At 51.9% G+C, this 22,675-nt stretch overlaps 1 protein-coding gene across 6 annotated transcripts in view; it reads left to right on the top strand.

The window, feature by feature from the left end:
* PTK2 (protein tyrosine kinase 2) overlaps nt 1-22,675 on the top strand; it is a 257,109-nt gene that overhangs the window by 133,695 nt on the left and 100,739 nt on the right. For all 6 annotated transcript variants that reach the window (XM_047074237.1, XM_047074239.1, XM_047074240.1 and 3 more), the window contains 3 exons: nt 6,438-6,492; nt 17,111-17,251; nt 17,764-17,841. In XM_047074237.1, the coding sequence (XP_046930193.1) occupies nt 6,438-6,492; nt 17,111-17,251; nt 17,764-17,841 (274 nt within the window). The remainder of the gene's footprint in view (nt 1-6,437; nt 6,493-17,110; nt 17,252-17,763; nt 17,842-22,675) is intronic.

The raw sequence follows: 22,675 nt of genomic DNA, 5'->3' as shown, positions 1-22,675 counted from the left end.
TGGTTTTCCTTCAAACAACCAAAGAGTAAGTCTTTCTTTCCAGGCCTTTGCAACCTTGGCAGAACCAGAGTGCCCTGTCTGCAGGCAAAGGGGAGACATGTGGCGGTGACCCCCTGGCCTGGGATCGTGCCCTCCTGCGGACGCACGCTTTCAGGGCATGGGGCGTGTGCAGGGATGAGACTCCATTTACGCCTTTATGAGCACAGGTGGGGGCGGGAGAGGAAGGCGCTGCCACGGGAGGTCAGAGCGGAGATTTGAAGAAAAATGTTTTGTTCTCAAGGTTAACAACTGCATCGTGACAATGACAGATTAACCAGAATAAGCTAATACAACTGGGTTTAAATTACCATTCTGACTGTGATATTGTTGAAGAAAGAATTTTACATACCAGTGATTCTTCTCAAAAACTACAGAATTGTGAAAAAATTATTTTAAATGAACTATTTAGCTTTTCACTTCTGCTCATTTCCTTCTTAAGTGGTTTGCCTTTTTAAGAAATGTGTTCTCAGTCGTCTTTGCATGTAACGTATCTCTCTGCGATTGTGGGTGTCCTTGTCTCTGTCCTCTGCTAATTGTCAGTTGCGTGGATGGGGGCCCTCCTGCCACCCCAGCATCTAGCGGTGTCTGACGTTTATAGGTGTTCCATCCATTGGCATTTCTTTTTTTTTTTTTAATTATTTTAAGTTTGTTTATTTTTAGAGAGAGAGTATGTGCACGCACAGTAGGGGAGGGGCAGAGAGAAGGAGAGACCGAATCCCAAGCAGGCGCTGTGCCATCAGTACAGAGCCCGACTAGGGGCTCGAACTCGCGAACAGTGAGATAATGACCTGAGCCGAGATCAAGAGTCGGATGCCTAACTGACTACACCACCCAGGTGCCACCCAGTATTTCTTGAATGAAAACAAATTCATGATTTAAAATTAACTGAAGCAAATTATAATTTTGCACTGTTTTCGTTGTCTTTTTTCTTAATAGCAATCTAGTGCTTTTTTAGCTGCCCACGTAATAGATCAGAGAAGAAGCCGCTGACAGATTTGGCATGAATCGACAGTTCTTGACTAAGACAGAAGGTCATCTCTCTTTCATACAGAACAGGCCTAGGCGGTCAGCGCTCGTCACCAGGGTGCCAGGCCTCTTTAATCTGGCCGTCCCGGCATCCGTGGCCTGCCACCCCCGTGACCCGGTCACATTTGTACTCCAGCCCCACAGGGGAGGAAGAGGCGGGCATTCTCTCTGTCTCCCCTCCCTGCAAGGACACGGGTGTGTGCAGAGTACTGTCCCTTGGAGGGACGGCGGCTGAGTCTCAGTCCCATGGCCACACCTGGCTGCGAGGGAGGAGCACGGTGCTGGACGCGGCCAAAAGACAGCCGTCTCTCCTGCAAGTGGAGAATTTTTGTATTTATCAGTTTTTAAGAGGCCTAAGGTATCTTAGAGGTTAAATCTCTCAGTGGGATTTTTATATTAAAGATGCTCAATTCTGAGAGTTTTGGGACAAGGATGAGAGGGATACTATATGAAAATGCACACTTTAGTTTATTTTTGACATCAGTTTTGGTTGCTTTTTTTTTCCCGGGCTTTACATCTTTGAGGAATTATGTCCACAGAGTATTAGTTAACCAAGGTCTCTGTGTTCTCAGAAGTAATGCCAAAGGGGAAATAAATTCATCTTTGACCGAAGAACTTCTTGAGAGTGAAGCTAATTCTGTACTCAGGTCTCCAAAAGCCTGCCGTGTTGTGGGTCTGTAGACTTGGAGACACGTGTGCAGGTCAGGGCCGCTGGCTGGGAGTGTCTAGGCAGGACCCTGTGCGCTCTGGAGAGTTCTTCTTGGTGTGTGGTAGACCCAGGGGTCAAGAAGGCGCTGAGGGAGGGGAGGACTGCTGGAGCAGGCGCCTCTGCACCTGCCGGAGGGAAGGGTGTGGGCAGCACTGGGGCGCGGGTCGTTGGCCCTGAGACGTGGGAAGGCACAGCTTTGTTTGAAGTTGAGCAAAAGGGAAGGAGAAGGAAGTCCTGTCCATCAGTAGTGGTTTAAGTATTTCCTGTGAAGGACAGAGGTACATTCAACATTCATCAAGAGGATTCTGGTTTAAAATTCATCACAAATACAGTTTTGAGTCCCAGGAACCCTAACTCTCAACCAGTATATTTACTGGTTTGGGAACCTTGCTGTCTGACGGCACCTTCCGTGCGGTTGGCTGTTTACACTGGGTCTCACTTGCGAAGAGGGAGCGTGTGGTTCTTCTGCCCGTTACCTGATGTGGCGCCCAGTATGAGCAAGAAAACGAGCACAGCCTTGCTCTCCTGGAAGCTTCAGGGGAAAAGAATTTGCATCTTAGAGACTAAATGGCTAGAAAGCTGCCATTCCTGAGAGCAAAGTGGGAAGAACATGGCTCACGTGGACAGGCGGTCCCAGCTCCCTCCCGGAAGAGCTGCGGGCACCCTGCTCCTTGCTTCAGGGCTTTGGGAGGTTCGAGCCCCGCGTGGATGTCCCGCAGTGGCCGTGTGGCTGTACCCGGCATCACCCCTGCCCTTCCTGAAGAGCCCTTGGCCCGCGGCCCCGGGCCCAGGACGGTCAGGGTGCCTCCAGTCCTGGACCCAGCGCAGCGGCCTACGGTGGCGGAAGTGTCTGTGCGCCCAGCCGGCCCCGTGAGGCCACCGAGCCCCTGAGATGTCGCCCTAGCGACAGGGAACTCGATTTTTATTTTGTTGGTTTACTTGCATTTAAGTTTTAGTTAGTTAATATATAACTTCAGGAGTAGAATTCAGTTGAGTCCTCACTTCTGCCCAACACCCAGGGCTCATCAAGACAGGTGCCCTCCTTGGTCCCCATCGCCCGGCTAGCCCATGCCCCACCCCCTCCCGCCATCAACCCTGTTTGTCCTCTGTTGTTGAGAGTCTCTTGTGGTTTGGGGAACTGGATTTTTAGATTAATTTTAACTCATTTAAATTGCTTCACATGGCTACTGTAGTGAACAGTATGGCTCTCACCGAATGTTACTATCTTGTCAGCTGTCTGTAGGTTAGGAAGGTTCCTTTGAACTCGTGTGGAAATTGAAAACCTTGTGCTTGAGTTTGGGAATTGGGGTTTGGCAAGAATCTAAAAGGTCCTTGTAGATAATTTTTTGTCAAATGAATTTATGTGAATTTAGGACCCGCCCTTTGACAATCATTTATGTAGTAAGGAACTACCTCACAACAAAGGTCTTATAACAAAGTTGTATTGTGTTTAAGATGTAGAAGTAGGATCTGTTCGATTCACGTCGTCCGACAGTTGTGGAGCTTGGGTTCCGGTGAGTTCTACGGCGCCAGAAGCCAAGCTCGAGCCTGCAGATGAGCGGGCACGTCGTGACCAGAGCCGGGCGCGCGGCTTGCAGAGGCGGCCTCGTATTGAAAGTGGGACAGGCTGCCTGTTCCTGCGGGGGGTCCTAAGAGAGGGTCTAAATTTAGGTGTCTGTAATAGGCCCTCCCTAAAACCTAGAACGCCTGAGGCGCTGCTGGGGTTTCTGGCGTCCCCACCACGAAGCCCAAAGCAGACTGGCTTCCTGATTACATGAATGGAAATGTGTTGTTGTTGAATTTTTTCACTGGCTTTGCTTACTTGAGCCTCATTTTTATTTTCTTCTTGCCAGGTGTCACATTTTTTAAATTTTTTTTTTCAACGTTTATTTATTTTTGGGACAGAGAGAGACAGAGCATGAACGGGGGAGGGGCAGAGAGAGAGGGAGACACAGAATCGGAAACAGGCTCCAGGCTCCGAGCCATCAGCCCAGAGCCTGATGCGGGGCTCGAACTCACGGACCGCGAGATCGTGACCTGGCTGAAGTCGGACGCTTAACCGACTGCGCCACCCAGGCGCCCCATCCAGGTGTCACATTTAAAAGACCTCTAGCACATGGACGAAAGTTACAGAGCCATCGCTCGAAGTTGTTGGAAAAGCTATACTTGTTAGCATTAGTTGGTCTTAGCTTTGCACCGCGCCCCCCCGAGATGGAGTTGTCTTCATCTTGGAAGTAAAAGTAATGCCTAGGAATCAATCGCCTTCATTTTCACAAAGTATGCCCTCTCTCATTTTTCACAAAACATACGGCCCTTTTGGCCCCTGTTTAATGTTCCCATCTGTGACAGAAATGAGTATGATAAATCCTTTGCTCTCCACTTGACTCCACGAAAAGTGGATGCATCACGCGGTTGAGTTGTGGCAGTTCTGGTCTCACAGTCGGGAGGAGGACAGTCCCGCCCTGGGCCTCCCCTCACCCCGACACTTTGGTGGTCTACTGCCTCCTCGAAACCCCCACCAGGAGGTACACCTTGCTTGCACCCGCCGTGTCTGAAACAGACCTGCCCCCAGCCCCCCCTTCTCGGGGCGAGGGGTCCTCTCACATGTGTCCAGTCATTGGGCACTAACAGCCTTGTGTCCGGAAGACCCGATTCTCTTCGCCTGTCACTTCCTCTGCTGCCCACCCCACCCCAGCCCCTTCCCTGGGCACCTGCCAGCCCTCCTCCCACCTGCGCTTCCGGCTGGCCTCCCCCTCCCCCACCGTGAGTTCTGCTTATGGCAGAAAAGGGTCACACCTCGCTCCGCTCAGACAGCAGGGAGTCAGGCGTGTGGGCCAAACTCTGACCGGACAGGAGGGGCGTCGGTGGTATTTCTAGAGGAAAGGAAACCGCCCCCTTGGAGTCATAGGGACTTGACACGTTCCTGCTGCGTCCTCGGCACCACCGTTTGCCGCAGGAAGCAGCGTTCCCATTTTACGAACAGGTAACCTTGGGTTTCTAGGCGTTTAGTAACAGCCGCATCTGTCCTGTGGCGAGGCGAGGATTCCCGTCCAGATCTCTCTGTATGGAAAGTGCTTTCTATGAGGGAGCAGTTGCCCTGAAAGGAGAATAGGGGAGGAAACGCTGGGGAATAGCGCCTCAGGACTCTAGGCTGCTTCTCTCTACGCGCTTGTCCTGCTACTTCCCTGGTGATTAGCACCCAAGCCCTTAATGCAAAGTTCCTGTCTGTTTGTGCGGCCAGGCCGGGAAGGCCCTGGGGGGACACTGTCCCTCTTTTACAGCCTCTCAGCACAGATTTCAGCAGAGCTGAAAGGATCAGCCAGGGAAGTTACAAAGGGAGGTGGTTGGAAAACGAAACGGCAAGTATAGTAAGTGAAAAATGTAATAAAAGATAGTGAATGAATACGTGCAAAATATAATAAACGAAAATGTAATAAAAACAAGTGGGTTGTATGAATTAACTGAGTAAGTGGAACCAGGAAACGGTGTGTTGAGAGAGAGTTTTTATAAGGATGCAGCGAGCATAATAACAGTAACAGTGAAAAGAATGGGGACCGAAGCCAGTTTTGGGTTTAGCAAGGAGTTTGTTGGTTTAGGTGCTAAGTAGTAGTCAGATTATAGAATAGGGGATTGAAATGTGTGGATAGGGGGTCAGCCACGTAAATGCTGCATGATTTCTGTAGTTTTGTTTATAATGACAGCTAACTTAAAATTACGGAGAAAGAAGTCACCCCTTCCGTATTATCTTTTAATATTTTCCATTTAGCTTTCCTTATGTAATTCTGAAAAGATACCACCGTGTCAGTGTTTTCCTTCTTGATCCTTTTATACCCTCTACCTGTCTCCCGACAGGCGGTACGGTCTGCAGAGGTGCGATTTTGTGTGGCACATGAGGGCCATCTAGTGGCCAAAGATCCCGGTGCCCTTGGCACCAAAGGGACTGTGGAAAAGGAGAGTGATCAAGTCTTTCTGGTCTGTTTTCTCGGCCGGAGCGCTTTGAGGCTCGAGATAGGCGATAGTAATGACCAGTTCTGCAGCCTGATCTACAGAAAGTCACGGGGCCTTCTAGCATTTCCACACATTTAGCCTTCTGACATTAGACAGATCACCTGATTTCTTGACTTCGGTTTCCTGTGTGGAACACAGGTGATAAAATGTGGTCAGCCAAACAAGTCCCTTCATCAGAAATGGTTTACTTAAACAAACTAGTCGCCTTTTAGGATTACTTCAAGGAATGTTTTTTAAACTTCCATGGTTTATCCCAGACCTTTTCCTACCCTGGCCAGTCGGCTTTCTCTGCAACTCTGTCCCCCAGTTGAAACTGGCGTTTGCGAGGCTGACCCTTCCGGCAGCATGTTCCTACACCGTGCTCGCCGAGAGGCACTGTGTGTACGAGGCTTGTCAACAGTGAGGGGTAAAAGGGAAAGAGACGTTCTGCTGAAACCAACTTGTACTGGTATTTTCTACTCACGTCCAGAGAATGATTTGTCCCACCCCTTCCATGACTGTGCTGGTAAATGGGAGCTTTGTTCTATTTCCTTCCTTCTTGAATGCTATATGGAAGGACAAAGAATTTAAATCGCTTTTGTGTTCTTGCAACAATGTCATTATGTTAATTGATTTGGCGGTGTTATTTGTTAATACACTTCTTTTTATATTTCAGAAAAGATGTTGGTTTGAAGCGATTTTTTCCTAGGAGTTTACTGGATTCTGTCAAGGTAATTGGAATCTGTTTTATTGTAATCGGATGACCATGTTATATAAATACCTCCCCCGTGGTGTATGCTTTTTTCCCCTGGGCGTAAAAGTTACAACGTAAAAAAGCTAATCGTTATTTTGCTTATATTAATGGCAAGTAGATTTTTGTAGGCACAGCTTTCTCCCACAAAGCCACTGTTTCACTTCTTGATCATGTGTGACCCTTGATTATGTGTGTACTTAGCTAAGTACAAGACTAAGAAAGCTGCACGCACGGTAGGCTTTGTCACCTCGGCCTGTCTGGTCTCGGGTGCCATGGCACACGAGAGCAAAGAAGAGGTGTGTAGAAGAACCACAGCGGTAGCTGAATGCTGTGCGTCTGCACACGCCGTGCCCACGTAAGTGCCCTGTGGAGGCCTGTCCTCTCTTGTTTTGACCCCGTGGACACCCCTCCTCATCAGTAACTTCTGCACAGCGCCATCTTCTCTCCCTCCCTGCTGTGGGAACGTCAGGGGAGGGACACCTGGGGCCCGTGAGGTGTGGTTTCCCGCCAATCCAGAGCGTGTGCCGGGACGGTCAAGTGCGGGGGCCGGACTTTGGGTCAGAACAGAGTCCCGCCCGTGGGAGCTGTGCCATTTACGAGGCCCGCGGTCTTGGGCCTGTTTCTTATTTCCTCGATGAAGAAAATAGTCTTTGGGGGGGGGGTGTGAATATTTAATAGGTTCATGTATGGATGTTACCACGGTACCCGTAACGAGGCAGTGTATCAAGGTGGCTGTTCGTGCTCTTTCTATCACAGAGGTGGTGTTCTGTACCAGAATAGTCACGCGGAAGACCACACGAGCAGGATAAGACGTGTGCTATAGGAGAAGGTAGCATACTGGTCCAGAAACCTGGCTGTGCAGCCAAACGGCCCTGGTGAAAATTCTGACTTCATCACCGTGAATTGCATGGGATGTTGGCCACGTTACTTAACCTTACCGTGTTTCCGTTTCCACATCTGTAAAGTGGGGACCAAACCACTTTCGAACACGTGGGCTTCGTACGAGGATGAATGGATTCATAAGTATAAAGTCTGAGAACAGTGAACACAGAGCTCACTAGGTGTTCTCTGGTGTGAGGAGGGAAGGAGCACGGAGCCTCTCACTCATGCCGATAAAATGCCGAGTCAGCAGTCTATTGCATTAATCGTTTCTGCCCAAGGGTTTCTTGGCCCTTGTGCTGTTACTGTCTGTTCTTTATGTATAGTCGACCATGTCCCATTGCCTGTCATTGGGTCATGGTGTTGGTGCAATTTACCAAATGCAGTCTGTGACGAAGGCCCCGTGTCCAGGCATCCAGGGTCTGCTTGTTCTTGGTCTCATCGAGAGCAGGACTACAGGCACTAGTCCTCGGTCTCCCCGAGTCTGTCTGCTCAGCCTCATGTGGGAGGTGGTCATGCCCCCCCACCCCCACCCCGCCGTCACACAGCTTCTGGAGAATCTTACGGGAAGCAGATACAGAGGTGTTAGTTTTAAAGTATAAGGTACTTGATACGAATGTAACGAGACACAGTTGAGAGAGGGAAGTATATTCTTCTGTAATGTTTCAGCCTCTCTGGTTCCTAGTGTTGCCGTCCTGCTCTTTCATTTGCATTCCCATTTCCTGATCTACTCCCCACACGCTGGAGTGAATTGTCGGGGTACCAGCTCTCTCAGCATACTCCGAGCAGGTGATAAGGGCCAGGTACAGAGATGGGTGGGACAGGCAGCTCGCAGACCTGGCATGAGCTAGGTGGCTGTTGTGGGGAGGGGTGCGGTCCGAGACGAAGAGCTTTAAGGAAGTCCGGCATAGTGGGAGGGGTTGGAGGCGAGATCCGGGGTGTTTGGAGGTACCCGAGAGCGACAGGGTTGTGTCCTTCTGGAGGGTTTTGAGGTGCGGGCCGTCCGTACTCCTGGGGTTGCGGGACGGTGTGACCTGGAGAGTCGCACCGTGGCTCCAAGAAGGCCTTGGACAATCCTCGAGTGGAAGGGATGCCTCTGTGCATGGATCTGCAGTTCGTGGGTGGGGTGGGAGGAGGCGTTCACACGAGTAAAAGGCACAATTCTGTAGTGAGTTCACGTCACTGAACGGACAAGCATAGTAGCCAACGTGAATGGAAAAGCAGGAAAATATGTGAAAGTAGCTGGACCACGGCCACAGTGTCCTGAGTGGTGCTCAGGTGTGAGCCCCGTGGCGGCCTCAGAGTCACTGCAGTCTTTTTCGTGCTTCGTGTGGACAGGTATGACTGCTGTTGTGTGGGAATCCAAGAAGGTACCCTGGGGCAAGCGTAGCCGAGTGGACCCATGGTGCCCCCTGCCCACCCCCCCCTCCCCTGGCCCCGCGGCCGGCTCTCCCAGACCGGGCCTTCTGCGCCCTATCGCAGTCTCCTCGCACCACAGGTACAGGCCGGGGACCGCTCTCCTCTCTCAGGACCCTGCTCAGGACCTTGGTCGTTACTTTCTCAGGCTCACATTCACGGGGATTTCCTTGTCCGCGTTGGGTCGGCCTGCCTCCGCTGTATTTCAGATCCACCAGGGCACGGATAGCGCCTGCCGCGTCCCCAACGCTGTGTTTGCAGTCGTGCCCGGCGATCGGTGACGTAGATGACGCAGTGGACAGCATCAAGAGCGGCTGACGGGGGGACAGTTAGCGGGGAGCCCTCTGGAGGGGGCACCATGGAAGGAAGGCATGCGGCTAGGGGTCAGGCCTGCTTAGGAGAGCAGCCCTGGGAGCCCGCTCCCCCGACAGCACTCGCCCCTCCAGGCCTCTTCCAGGTCGTCCCCCGGGTCCGTGCCGACCGGCCTCCCTGTCCTGACACTGCTGCCGACTCGGGTGGGCTTTTCTGGCCACCCCGAGCTCCCCCAGACGGCAAGCGGCCACCTGTGTGGGGCGGGGCGGGGCGCAGCAGCTTTCTGGGGGCTGCGGGCGTGATGGCTGTGCAGAGTGCAGAATGGGAGCCCGGACAACAGGGTGGAAGCAGGCAGAGGTGGGGCGGGTGAGGGACTGCCACGCCAACAGAAAGGGAGGCACTGACCTTGGGGAACATGAGAAAACCTTCCCTGGACAGCTGTGATTCGAGAAGCTCAGTTGCTGCTGATGTTCCTGCAAGTAGGGGACAATAGGATTTGTACCTACTGCTTGGTGTCGGTGTAGATTCATCTAGAGGGTCTCCCCAGAGTTCCAGTGAGAGAACCGAAGTACTTTTGTAAAACAGGTAAAGTCTGTTTGGTTTCTTAAGTAGCTGAATCGGTAGTTCATTCCCATAGCCAGCACTTCTTCACCCCGTGCGTGAGTTTGTCCAGCCGTGCCCTGCTTGCTGCCCGAGTCCGCGGAGCCACTCTCAGCACACGCCCGGGTGGCGGTGACAGCTGTAGGACAGAGCGCGCTGTGTTCAGACCGTTCCTCCTTCAAAACTTGCCAGTGAAACTTCGGCTAACGAGAGATTCGTAACCGCTTCTCGCTTCTCCCAGAACGGCCCTGCGGGAGGGCCAGATTCGTTCATGCTTGCTTCCCGGAAGGAGGCTAGGTCAGTCCATTGGCTTCTCCGAAGGCCGTTGCAGAGGCTCGCGTGCAAGGGCGGAGAGGCTGCCTTGTTGGGTTTGGTGGAGCTTAACTGAGCTGTGACAGGAGAGAGGAGGGGAGGTCTGCGCCTCGGTTCCCAAGAATGATTGACAAGGTACTGTAAGTCTCGGTCTCTTCGACCCTAGTCGTGCCAGAGACGTGTCTCTAAAAACACTGCACCGGGAAAATGAACAGGCAAACGCAGCCTGAGGAATGGTCTGCCAGGTTCTGATGATTACCCTTCAGAAGTGGCGAGAAGCTGTCACGGCTGGGGGACACTGAGGAGACACGAGTAAATGCGGTGTGAGGCTCAGGAACAGTAAGAGGCTGTTCGCGGGCAGCCCGGTGAGATCCAGGCAGGGTCTGAGGTTGAGAAAGGGGTGCCGGTGGGTGTCGTGTGACACGTCGACCCCGGGGGGCCGGGGGCCGTCGTTGCAGCCCTCGTGTAGATCTGAAATCCGGTAGCAGGTAGAATAGCCAAGTTCCGGTTGATTTGCATACAACTCCCAGTAGAAATCCCATTTCAGAAGGAGAAGAGCTGAGAGGCCAGGAGTTCACAGTCCTCCGAAGCAGCTGTACGCTTCCCGAGGAATAAAGAGCTTTCCTGGGGTACTGTCAGCAACACGGAGCTTCATCCTTAGCGAAAATGGTCCTTGCCCGCATTCCTGCGATTAGCAGGTGGCCACTGCAGGCTTAGCACCTTTGTGAAGCGCGGGAATGCCCAGCTTGGCGGTCATTCAGCCGTCATTCCTGGCGCCCGCAGGCCAGAAGGGGCAGGCGCACCGGGGAGAGCAGACTGACGGACGGGCGGACGGCCAAGATGTGGCATATCCCCCAGCCATAAAAAAGAAGGAAAGCTTGCCGTTCGCAACAACACGGATGGACTTCAGGGCATCGTGCTACGTGAAATAAGTCAGAAAATGACAAACACTGTCTGATTTCACTTACGCGTGGAATCTAGAGGCAAACAAATCACTGAGCCCGTAGATCCAGAGGGCACTTCGATGGCTGCCAGGGGAGGGGTGAACGGGGTCAAAGACACGGCCTCCTGCTTATAAATAAGCCATGGGGGTGTTGTGCACAGGTCACCATGGTTAATAGTACCGTAGCACACGCGTGAAAGTTGCCAAGAGGGTGAATCTGAAAGGTTCTCATCACAAGAAAGCAAAATTGGGAATTGTGTGAGGAGACGGGCGTTCACTAGACTTACTGAGACGATCCTCTCATGGTGCGAACAACTTCCGCTTCCGAGTGTGAGGCCTCGCACGGGACTGAAAGAGCCGGGGGCTGATGCGTTTCCGCAGGTTCAGATGCAGGGAGGGGGAAACCTGTGACTCAGGCTGCCCTCTGCGTAGTTAGAACTCGCTGGTGTCTTCCCAGGCCCATGGCTGAGTGTTGGGGATGGAGCAGGAGCACAGGGCTGGTGGCTTCAGTCCCCTCACAGAAGAGCACGTGCTCATCAGGACACACGTCATCCTCAGTCATCGTCATTGTCATTGTCATCCGGGGGGGGGGGGCGTTGCTGAGTGCAAGGTCAGAAGACAGGGCTGCGTGCCTGATGTGGAAGGACAGAGAAGGGACAGGGCCCGGCCTCGCTTCTCCTCCTCCCTGATGCTGGCAGTCGAGGGACAAGCAGGATTGGGAGGGCTTGTGTCAGGGGTCAGTGAGACACTCAGGATCCACAGCGGCTGGGATTTGCCTGTTACATGTGGATTACTTTTTTATGACCAGCTTTGTGATGTCAAACAAACAAAAAAGGCTGCAAACCAGAGGGGTTGGGTTTGCTGGGACAGCCAGCCGCACTGAGGCTCGTGAGCACCCGTGTCCCCCCTCCCCCCAGCTTTTCAGTCTCTCTTCTGCCAAAGCTTTTGCCTGCAATTCTCAGTGCTGCATAGAAACTGAAGGATAACAGGATGGGACGGTGTCCTCACGCTTTCTTGCACCTGCCCATCCCTTTAAAACTAACCTGTTGGGCACCCAGCATGTGCTGCATGCTGCGTGCTGACTCCTGCTTTCCCGGCAGCGTGCAGAGGCCGGGGCGGCCGCGGGTCCCACCCAGAGCCCTGTCCTCGTGCCCCCACCCCCGCTGCTCGGCCCGGACGGCCTCTGCGAGGGGCGGCGACGTCCTCAACAGGACGCACTTGCGCCAGGCTGCCTGGGCTTCAGCCCTGGCTCTGCCGTGCAGCTCTTTGTTGCGTCTGTGCCTCTGTTTCCTCATTGGTAAGATGGGGCTGGTGAGAGAACTTCTCCCTGAGGGCGCTGCAGAGTCACAGGGAGGCTCGACCCCAGAGAGCAGCTGTGTCCCCCCGAGCCTCCCTGAGTGGCCCGTGGTGAGACGACTCCCGACGGCCGCTGCCCCGCGAGCTGAACCTGCTCTGCCCACCCACTGTGCTCTTCCCCTCGGACCCCTGGGCCGAGAGGCCTCGCAGGCTCCGTACTTGCGTGGTTCGATGATGCAGCGTCTTGGAGGCCCCAGGGTTGAAGGTGCAGCGTGAGGTGATCCAGTCCGTGTTTTCAAAAGAGTGCGTGGCGATGTGTGTAGGTGCCCACGGGAGGCGAGAGTGGGGCTCCTGTGTTGGAGAGCATTAGAGAACTCGATACGGTTTCCGGAAAAGCGCTGCGGGACTTGGGGGTGTAGTGGATTTGAGGGGTTAGGGAAAAGAGGTCACGGCTGCCACCTAGGGCTTTGTCTCGAAGCATCTGGGAGACTGGCCTGGGGTGCAGTAAGGTCCTGAGTTCTCTTAGTGGCCGTCAGCTTGCAGGTGTCTGGGACGTCCAGCGGGGGCCTCGGGTGGGCGTGTGAGTCTGATGCTCAGGAGGAGACTTTAGTGGCTTGTTTTTTTCTTTTTCTTTTTCTTTTTCTTTTTCTTTTTCTTTTTCTTTTTCTTTTTCTTTTTCTTTTTCTCTTTCTCTTTCTTTTTGTTTTTCTTTTCTTTTTTTCTTTTCTTTTTTTCTTAGAGTGCACGTGTGCAAGTAGGGGAGGGTCAGAGAGAGAGAATCTTAAGCAGGTGCTCAGCACAGAGCCTGACGCAGGGCTTGATCTCACAACTCTGAGATCATGATCTGAACAGAAATTAAGGCTCAGACGCTCAACCGAGTGAGCCACCGAGGCTCCAGCATTTGCTCAGCTTTAAAGAGCGACTTCTGTGTCTGCTGCTTCAGAGAGGGACACCATTTGGGTGATGCGTTTTTGAAAGCATCACACGAATGACCGGGTGGAAACGTAGAGTGTCGTCCGTCGTTTATAAAGTCGTGGTTTGTTGGGAACGGCCTACAAGGCACGGAAATGCCCTCTTTTCTGGGCCTCTTTGACGCGGTTTTAGTCACCGCACGTCATTACTTGTCTGAGTGCAGGTATTCCTCTTAGAGGCACAAATGACTAGAACGGCTTTTTGTTAATGTTAATAAAAATGAGTTGTCCCTGCTTCTGGTCCCCATGCTCTTTGGACAGCTGTCGTTTGCGGCAGCCACCATGTCCTAGATTGGCGTGCCCTGCACTTGCGGGAAGAGTTGGAAAGCTTTCTGGGGCTTTCTGTGCACTGGCTTCCTCCTTCGACAGGCACATGGACGCACTGAAGCAGCCCGCCCTCCCCAGGCCATTGAAATCTCCCGCTTACGTGCCGGGGAGTGAGGTGTCCTCAGTTTACGAGACAGACCAGAATTGATTTCCGTCTCATCTGTGTGAGGGTTGTGACGCCAGAGTCGTGCGCTCACTCGTTCTGAAGCACATAATTGGGTTTCGCTGTGGGCCATACTCCTTCCTCCATACTCTTCGGGAATGACGAGGCCACTCGGGCCCGCTTCTCGCTCACGAAGATCTTACCCAATTGCCATGTTTGAAAGTAAATTCAAGGTGAGGTGGGACCCAGCGCACATGGTGCTGGCTCCTCCCTGCTGCCGTCTTGTGGTGTCTCCGAGGATGAGGTGCGTGAGCCCGCCTCACAGCGCCGTCCACCTCCACCGTGTCACCTGCCTGACTTCCCTCACCTCCAAGAGTAGCTGCTTGGCAGGGCCACCGGGCAGACTGGGGGTCCGTTTGCACGGCCAGGTCTGGTACCATTTCTGTTGACCAGCACCTGACAGCCCCGTGCCCCTAGCACCCCACTCGTGCTGGCGTGGGCGGAGATCAGAACGCTTTTCTTCTCCCGCTGAACGCCGAGTTTCTCGAGGGCAAGGCATCCGTGCCGACTCTTCAGCGCTTCCCAAGTGCCAAGCACAGAATAGAATTTCCTTAGTGGAGTCGTTCTGGGTCCAGAGTAGAGCGGACCTCCTTGTCAGGGACTGGCTTGCTTTCAGGAAACTCGCAGGATGCTGTGTTGCTCATTTATAACGAGGAAAATGCCTTGCAAGTTGGTGCAGACAGTACCCAGGTCTCCTTGGCCAGCGTACTCGCTCCTGGGGGACAGTTGGACCTAATAGGCCACGAGAACGTTTGCAAAGCCCGAGTCAGAACAACTATTAAATGCTATCTTAGCCTCTTAGCCCATGATAAGAGTGGCCTTTTCAGCCCCTTGGCCCGTGGCCGGTGCTTAGGTGGGCGTTCCCAAAGACGAGCTTCCCAGACCTCTCTCGACCAAGCACCCGAGGCTAACCGGTCGGTCATTTTCTGTGTGAACACCTGGTGGCCCGTTTTACTTCTCTCGAGTTTAGATTATGTGATCTAAGTTACAGTCAGCTGTTGGCCCACCCTGGCTGCAGCCTCCACTGGGTCTGTGGGAGCCACCCGTACATATGTCAGCTGGAGACTCTGACCGTGCTGTCCCCAGCCCTGCCCTCTCCTGAGCGCCACATCTGTATCCAGCTGTCTGCTTGATGGTTCTGGTCCAAAGACTGAAGGATCACACACACGTCCCGAATCGGCGTGACTTTATTTTCACCACACCTGCCCCTTCTGCTTGTCCGTTTGTCCCGTCCACAAACCCTGTCACGCTCGATTGCCCGTTTCCCTCCCGTCCCACCCGCGGTCGTCCGAGCGTCCCAAAGGTGCCCCACCCTCTCCTTTAGCACCACCTCAGGGTCTGTGTCACTGGTGTTTCTGGGGTGGCCTGTTCTGGGAACCTGGCTGGTCTTTCTGCTTCTCACAGCCTCCCCCAGGCCTCCTGTGCCAGAGCTGAGCGAGCCTTTACAATGAAGGTCATGTGCCATAGGTCCTCGTCCAGCACCCGCTCCTCTGGTTCTCGGCACCTGTCCTCCACCTGCCTCGGTCTCCCACGCTGTTGTCTTCACCCCGGAACCTCAGCCGCTGTGACTGTGTCTTACTCTTTGACCGCAGCTGTCACTGTCCCCTCGCTCTCTGCAGGTGCAGCAACCCTTTGAGCACACGGGGACCTTCAAGCCGCTGCAGGCAGGCTGTCACCTGTGTGTGTCACTCCCTGGCGGTCCACCTCCTGGCAGCTCCCAACGTGCTGGGGGGGGGCACGCTGAGGTCTGCGGCCCTTCACTCCCCTCCGCCCCCGTCCCGGCCTTCTCCGCCTGCGGGCTCTGCTTCCTGTCTGAGTGCCTCTCACGCGGCTTTCAGCTGGGCTCCTGCTCCCCTCCCAGACCCCCACCTGCCAGCCTGCTTCTCCCACAGGCTCACCGTCTCAGTTCGTGGGAACTCTTGTCTCTTAGTGCACCTTGTTGGTTCCGATTTTCGGGATAAATCTACTTCACCCCTTTCCTGCTGCTGCCCTTGTGTCCACTCTGCTAGCCTCTCGCCTAGATGGCTTGGAGCATCCTGCCTCGTCTCTCCTGCTTCTTCCTTCGTGCTGTTCACAGCGCAGCAGCACCTGCGTCAGGTCACACCGGTCTGCTCGGCGCGCCCAAGGACCCTGTCTGTCCCCACGGTGAAAGCCGAGCACTCGCTGTGGCTGTCTTCTCCTCGCCGTCGTTCTCAGACCTTACCGTGTATCCTTTGCCCACTGGCCTCCCCGGGCTTCCTCCAACACCACGGACGGTGGGCTTGCTGCCCGGAGGGCCCTTCCTGCCACTGTCCAGCTAGTCATGGTGCATAAGTAGAAGAGTGAGATGTGCGAAGTCTGAAAGGTCAGCTGTGGTCCCGCCACACAGAGAAGGGTGTATGTGGTCTGTCTTCTCTGTGCTGGTACGTGTGCACCTGTGCTCACACATGACTGAGTCCCATCCCCAATGCTCCCCTTTAAAAGGCATCTGTCCCTGACATACAGATCATTTCGCCATATTATCTCGTGTAACACCGTGATACGGATTTTAACATCAGTAAATTAGTTCTGCACAATAGTCTTTTTTCTTTTTTTTTTTTAATGTTTGTTTTTGAGAGAAGAGAGACAGAGCATGAGCAGGAGAGGGACAGAGAGAATCCGAAGCAGGCTCCAGGCTCTGAGCTGTCAGCACAGAACTCAACACAGGGCTTAAACTTGCTGACCACGAGATCACGACCTGAGGTGAAGTTGGACACTTAACTAGCTGAGCCACCCAGGCGCCCCTGCACAACAGCCCCCAGGGCTGCATACAGTGTGGACAGACACGTGCAGATGCTTGTAACCCACCTGTTACTAGGCACACTTGCGCACCGAGCCTCCTTGTTGCTGAATCTTTGTGTAGTTCTTGAATCGTTTCTCAAGAGCCATGCCTTGGAATTTTAATTTCTGGATCCAGAGTTGGGTGTCTTTTTTTGAGGTATTTGTGCTGTGAAATTGCCCTTCACCAACCTCGTATCGACGTACCCTCCTAACAGTGGGGCGTGTGAGTCCTTTATACCTAATCCTTGGCCAGCTTCCTTCCCTTCATGCACGTAGATAGTATGCACCTATCCTGCCCAACTTTTTACCACATGTTCTAGTAAGCAAATTATCGCTTTACAGATTTCTGTTGAAGAAGTAAGACTTGGAACCCCTGAACCGTGTGCTTAAAAAGGGTTAGGATGCTATATCCTACATGACCTGTACTTTATTGCAGCTAGTTAAAAAAAAATGAAGCTTTGACAAGTGATGATGTCTCCTAGTAATGCGAACACAGGTGGTCGTGGGTGGTGGGAGGAAAGATCTGTGCTGTTAGTTCTTACTGCTCTAAGATGATTCTTGTAATTGTATCATACAGGCCAAAACACTAAGAAAACTGATCCAGCAGACGTTTAGACAGTTCGCCAACCTGAACAGAGAAGAGAGCATTCTGAAATTCTTTGAGATCCTCTCCCCAGTGTACCGATTTGATAAAGAGTGCTTCAAGTGTGCCCTCGGTGTGAGTATGGGGACCTGGGGGGTGTGAGTGCGGGGCAGAGGATAGTGGACGAGGTGTGGGTACTCCTTTTGTTTCTTATCCACGGGCATCTAAATTTCTGATTGAAATCTGAAATGTCACATTTTTTACACCACGAGAATATTTGTCGTTTTCAGTGAGAAAAATGCAAAAAGAAAATGTATCAATGTAAAAATGAAATCCTCTTTTTAAAAAGCATGCCTGTGTTGATAATTAGAATTTTTTATTCCAGCCCAGGGATTGGTTAACTGTTGTCCAGGGGTGAGTTTACTATTCAAATAATCTTTCCAAAGAAATCAGTAGCTTCCCCCCATCTGACACTGGGTCGGGGAAGTTACAGACGTTTTGTACTGCCTGGTTGGACAGACGAATCACAAGCTGAGGTGCTGCCCACAGCCCCCGCTTTGGTCCTTTTAATGTGTCCACAGCCTTTCATCTGAAATCTCTCTTTTTTCTTCTGGTACCTTTGTCACCACCGGTTTCGCCTCCAAAAGTCAAGCTGGATTATTTCAGTGGAACTGGCGATCGGCCCAGAAGAAGGAATCAGTTACCTCACAGACAAGGGCTGCAGCGTAAGTCTGGGCTGGCGCGTCCTGGCGTGCCGTGTGCACGCACGCACTGCTCGCGTGGGACCTCACTGAGCTCTCTGCTCCCACACCCCCAGAGGGGCCTCTGTCCTGAGTTCTGCCTCAGTGGTTAAGTATTCAGTAAGTGCTGCTGGGTCAGCCAGATACTCACAGAGAAAAAGCAGTGAACTCTGACCCCCTGTCGGCACACCATAGCAAAACCCATTCCGGATGGAGTGTGGATCTACACGTGAAAGAGAAACGATAAAAGTATTAGAAGAAAACATTGGGAATCTCTGTAAACCTGGGGTAGGCAGAGTTCCTTAAACAGGACTTAAAAAGTGCTAACTCTAAAAGACAATTTTCATAAAATAGACATTGAAATCAAGAACTTCTTTTTATCAAAAGATAGTAGAAAGGCAAGCCAAACATTAGCGTTAATACATTTGGCCATGGACCCTTAAATCCAAGGGAATGGTTGACAGAAAATCATTAAGTAAAGGGCAGATGACCCAAGAGGACACCCCCGTGGTCAGGGGATTAAATGGAAAGGTGTTGAGCCTTCTGGTCATCACGTCCATGCGTGTGGGACCACACGTGTCTTCTAGGGTGGCTCACATGAGGAAGAGCCATAATCACAAGTGTTGACAAAGTGTGGGCCACTGGAGCTTTCCCATGCTGATAGCAAGTGACGGATGGCAGGAGCACATTGGTGTGGCCCCTTCAGGATGGTCTGTGGCATTATCCGTTGGGGGTTTTTTAATTAAAAAAAATTTTTTTTAATGTTTATTTATTTTTGAGAGAGAGACAGACCCATAGAATTCAAAGCAGGCTCCAGACTCCGAGCTGTCAGCACAGAGCCCGATGCGGGGTGGGAACCCACAAACTGTGAGATCATGACCTGAGCTGAAGTCAGACACTTAACTGAGCCGTACAGGTGCCCCAGCATTATCTGTTTTTATTACTCACGGATTGTTTCAGTTGTAGCCTTTAGGTTTGACTGGTGGTCTCCTGTGTTTTCTTGACTATTTTCTTTGTCCTTTTTACATGTAAGTCTTCCTGTGGAATCCACAGGCGAGGTCACAGGTGGGGCCCCTAGTGTGCTCAAGGGGGCAGGCTGTGGAGGACATGGCCACGGTCCCCACGTTGACTCGCTCTCACGCCAGCCTCGTGGCTTTGGGGTCCTGCGCCATCGACTTGTGTCCCCTTGGTAGTAAAATGGCCATAATCATTTCAACTGCATAATAGGGTCAGCAAGAGAATTAAATACTTACATGGATTTGGAGTGTTTAGGTCATGGCCTCGCACCGCGAAATCCCTTAGAAATTTGGGTGTCGTCACTGGTAGGTGGCTGGTTATTGCTGGCCCTGGTGCAGGCAGCAGCTGGCGGTGTCCTTGCGGTTTATCGGGTCGTGTCATCTGGTACCTCTTGCAGTGCCCGCCGGGCACCTCCGTCCCGCACCACTGGTCAGTCGTCTCCTTCTGGATCGACTCCACACGGTTCCAGGTGCCCCAGCCCGGGGTTTCCTTTTTCCCCCACCCCTTCTCTGTGTGTTAGTCCTCGTTTGTACATTTGTCTGGCTCTTCCTGGTTACTTAGTCTTTCAAAACCAAATCTATAAAATTCACAGAAAGTGCTGTTGGGATTCCAGCTTGTATGTTAATTTTGCGAAATTTTGTGGAAGTAGATATTTTTTGATACGAATTTTCTGCCCAAGAATATGGCACGTCTTTGTATTTGTTCAGGATTGCTTTGTATCCTTCAGTAAGATTTTGTAGTCTTTTTCACATGCGTCTTTCCTGCTAAACCAGTTCATGAGTATTTCACTGGTTTTGGCCTATTTTTGAATGGGTTTTTATGGACTATTTCTAATTCAAAATGCATACTGCAAGCATAGCCGAATATGCTCGATTGTTGTTTATGATGATGCTGTATTCAACAAGCTTATCATTCATTTACGAAGTCATTTTTCATTAGAATCTTACCCTTTGTAGGTATACAATCATCTAATTGGCAAAACAAGAATTTTTCTCCCTTCTTCCCTAGTCTGTACAGTTTTTTCCTTTCCTTGTATTCCAAGGCTCCTTCAAGGTCATGTTTAATGGGTGGCAGAAGAGATCCCCGGGTCATTCTGGATTGTATCGATTTAAAGTGTGTCTTTATTTGGGGTAATGCTTGTTGTTAGGTTTCAGTAATGTGTGTCTTTGGTGTTCTTGTTTATTTGTGTATTTAAATTATGCCCTTCTGTGCTTAGAATTTTTATCAGGAGGGCTGCTATATGTAATTAAAGGTCTTTTCAGCCTTTACTGGAATGATCTTGGTTTTTCTCCCTTAATTTATTGCTTTATGTTGTATTGATGGTGTGTCGGCATTGAGCTGTTAAGTGACTCCTACTTGGTTGTGCTGTATTGTTATTTTGAAATCTTGATTTATTATATTTGCTGATATGTGGAATTTTTGCAACTATTCATAAGTGAGATTAATTAAAATTTTCCTTGTTTTGAATGTTTATTTTTGAGAGAGAGAGTGAGCGAGCATGAGTAGAGGCGGGGCAGAGAGTGAGAGAGACACAGCGTCTGAAGCAGACTCCAGGCTCTGAGCCGTCAGCACAGAGCCTGACACGGGGCTCGAGCTCAGGAACTGGGAACAGTGAGATCATGACCTGAGCTGAAGTTGGATGCTTAAATGATTGAGCTACCCAGGCACCCCCATTCTAATCTTTTTTATATTAGCTTTATAAGGGCATGATATTAAAAATTACACTAAGTTCATCAGGTAAATTGGGGTCTTTCTATGATTTTATGGCCTGAAGTATTTAAAGCCAGAATTGGAATTGCGATTTTGTACAGGTGAGGTAGATTTGGTCTGTGTGACCCCTGCCATCTTCCCGGGGACAGGTGTGTGAGTGCCTCTCTGGCTCCTTCTACACCAGCACAGCTGCTCAGGTTGTGCACTTCTTGCGTTGGCTTTGGTAACTTACGTTTTGTTAGTATGTGCTCTGCTTCCCCACAGGTTCAGGCAGTTGCCAGGGAGCTGTGCCTCGTGACTTCCAGTAACTTCAGGCCTGTGTCTGGTCTCACGCCCAAGCTGTCTGCGGAGGCTGGCCCTTGGGGCGTGTGGAGGGCTCGTCTGTTGTAGGTGTCTTTCCAGGACAGGCTCAGAGATCAGGGTCACAGCATTTCCATTCATTTTCAGTAATGGCAGCGTTTACCTTTAGGCAGATCCCCTTTCCTGATCTTGTTTGATTGTTTTTATCGTTTTTTTCCTGCTGTTCCCTTTGGATATTTCTCTAAAATTTATTCTCACTTCCTTTTTCCGATACCACTTCTACTGTCTGACCAGTTTTGGTGTGTGATAGTCTCCTTTTTGTGGTATTCCTTTGCAGTTTGAACTTTCAGTTTTGTTTCTCTTATTGTAGCATTATTTAACGGGATGGTAATTTTCAAGCAGCTCAGGGGGTTTGGGTCTCACCTTTATTATTTCTAATGCTCCTGGCTGACGAGCAGAGCACATGTTGTTTACATGCTAGTTATTTTGAATGTGTTCCAGTCTTCATTATAGCCAGGCATGTGGTTGATTTTTATAAATGTTCTACGGAAGAAACATACATTTTCTCTTTGGTGCTACAAGGATCAGTGTGCTCAGAAGTGTGAGTTACTGGTTATATAAAGAAGGAGGAATGGGCCAGGGCAGTCAGGATAGAGCCCCGCGAGTTCCTGTGGAAGCTGCCGTGCTGCGTTTCCACCTGCCACACTGCCCTCCCCTATCCCGTGCCTTCCGCGTGAGCGCCACGCTTCTGGAAGGCCGCTTCTGGCCGTCTCCTCTGCTCTCGCTCCTGTACCAGTAAATGCCTCCAGTGTCTGGGCCATTCTTGTTAGCGTAGAAAATGTGCAGTTTCTCTCATCCTGAAACCCAGATCCCTTGCCCTCTCCCTCCCAGGCACCTCACGTGTTTCCTCTTTCCTTTATCGCAAAAGTTCTTGGCACGTGTGGCCGTCGTGCGCCTGGCGATGCGTGGCTGCCCGGGCCGGGCTGACCTGAGTACGTCGTCTGTCTTGGGCCCGCTGCACTCGGGCTGCCCTGCCTCCCCTGCCGCCCCAGCACCCGCCCAGCCGCCTCGGCCGGGGGCGCCAGTGACCCTCGTGCAGCTAAGCCCCCTCCGTCCTTCTGAGTCCTCGTCTACTTCACTGGACTTCTGGGTCACCGCGTTCTCTGGCACCATTCGATACAAGTATGATACCAGCGGCAGATAGAATTTTAAGTGTTGTAGTAACCACATTTTAAAAGGTAAAAAGGAATCGTGTCTTACCCCAGAATATCCAAGACACCATCATTTCAAGGGATCACCCACATAAAAGTTCTGGAGATGTCTTCTCTGCTTTTTATCATGCTGAGTCTTTGAAGTCGGCACGCTTCCCGCGCTCCCGTCGCGCCTGTTTGGACGAGCCGCGTACCGCCAGGTGCTCCCCAGCCGCGTGTGGCTTCCCGCTACCGTACAGGACGGGGCGGCTCCTGGTCTCCTCTGCACCCCCCTTTCCCTCCCTTTGGGCTGCCGGTGACTCCTGCTGGGCCTCGTCTGAATGGCGGATTGGTCGCCTTGCACGTGTGTCTGTGTGGCCGCTCAGAGCCGGCGCCCAGGGCAGAGTGAGATCCACACGGTCCCGCCTTCACGGAGCCCAGGTGCCATTCTCGTCCCCAGCGAGACTCGTTCCGAGACCCTCACCTTTCCCCCTGCCCCTCGCCCCCAAACAGACGCGGTAGTTTTGTGCGGTGCCCTCGGTTGCTTTGTTGTGGTCCTTCTCACAGTTGTGACCAGATGCTGACTCGGGTGATGGGTTATG

Source organism: Lynx rufus, unplaced genomic scaffold (genome assembly GCF_022079265.1).
Source record: "Lynx rufus isolate CCGP_SWC_20201006 ecotype Redwood Valley unplaced genomic scaffold, mLynRuf1.p SCAF_12, whole genome shotgun sequence".
NCBI classification, from domain to species: Eukaryota; Metazoa; Chordata; class Mammalia; order Carnivora; family Felidae; genus Lynx; species Lynx rufus.
This window is presented reverse-complemented; position numbering and strand designations above follow the sequence as displayed.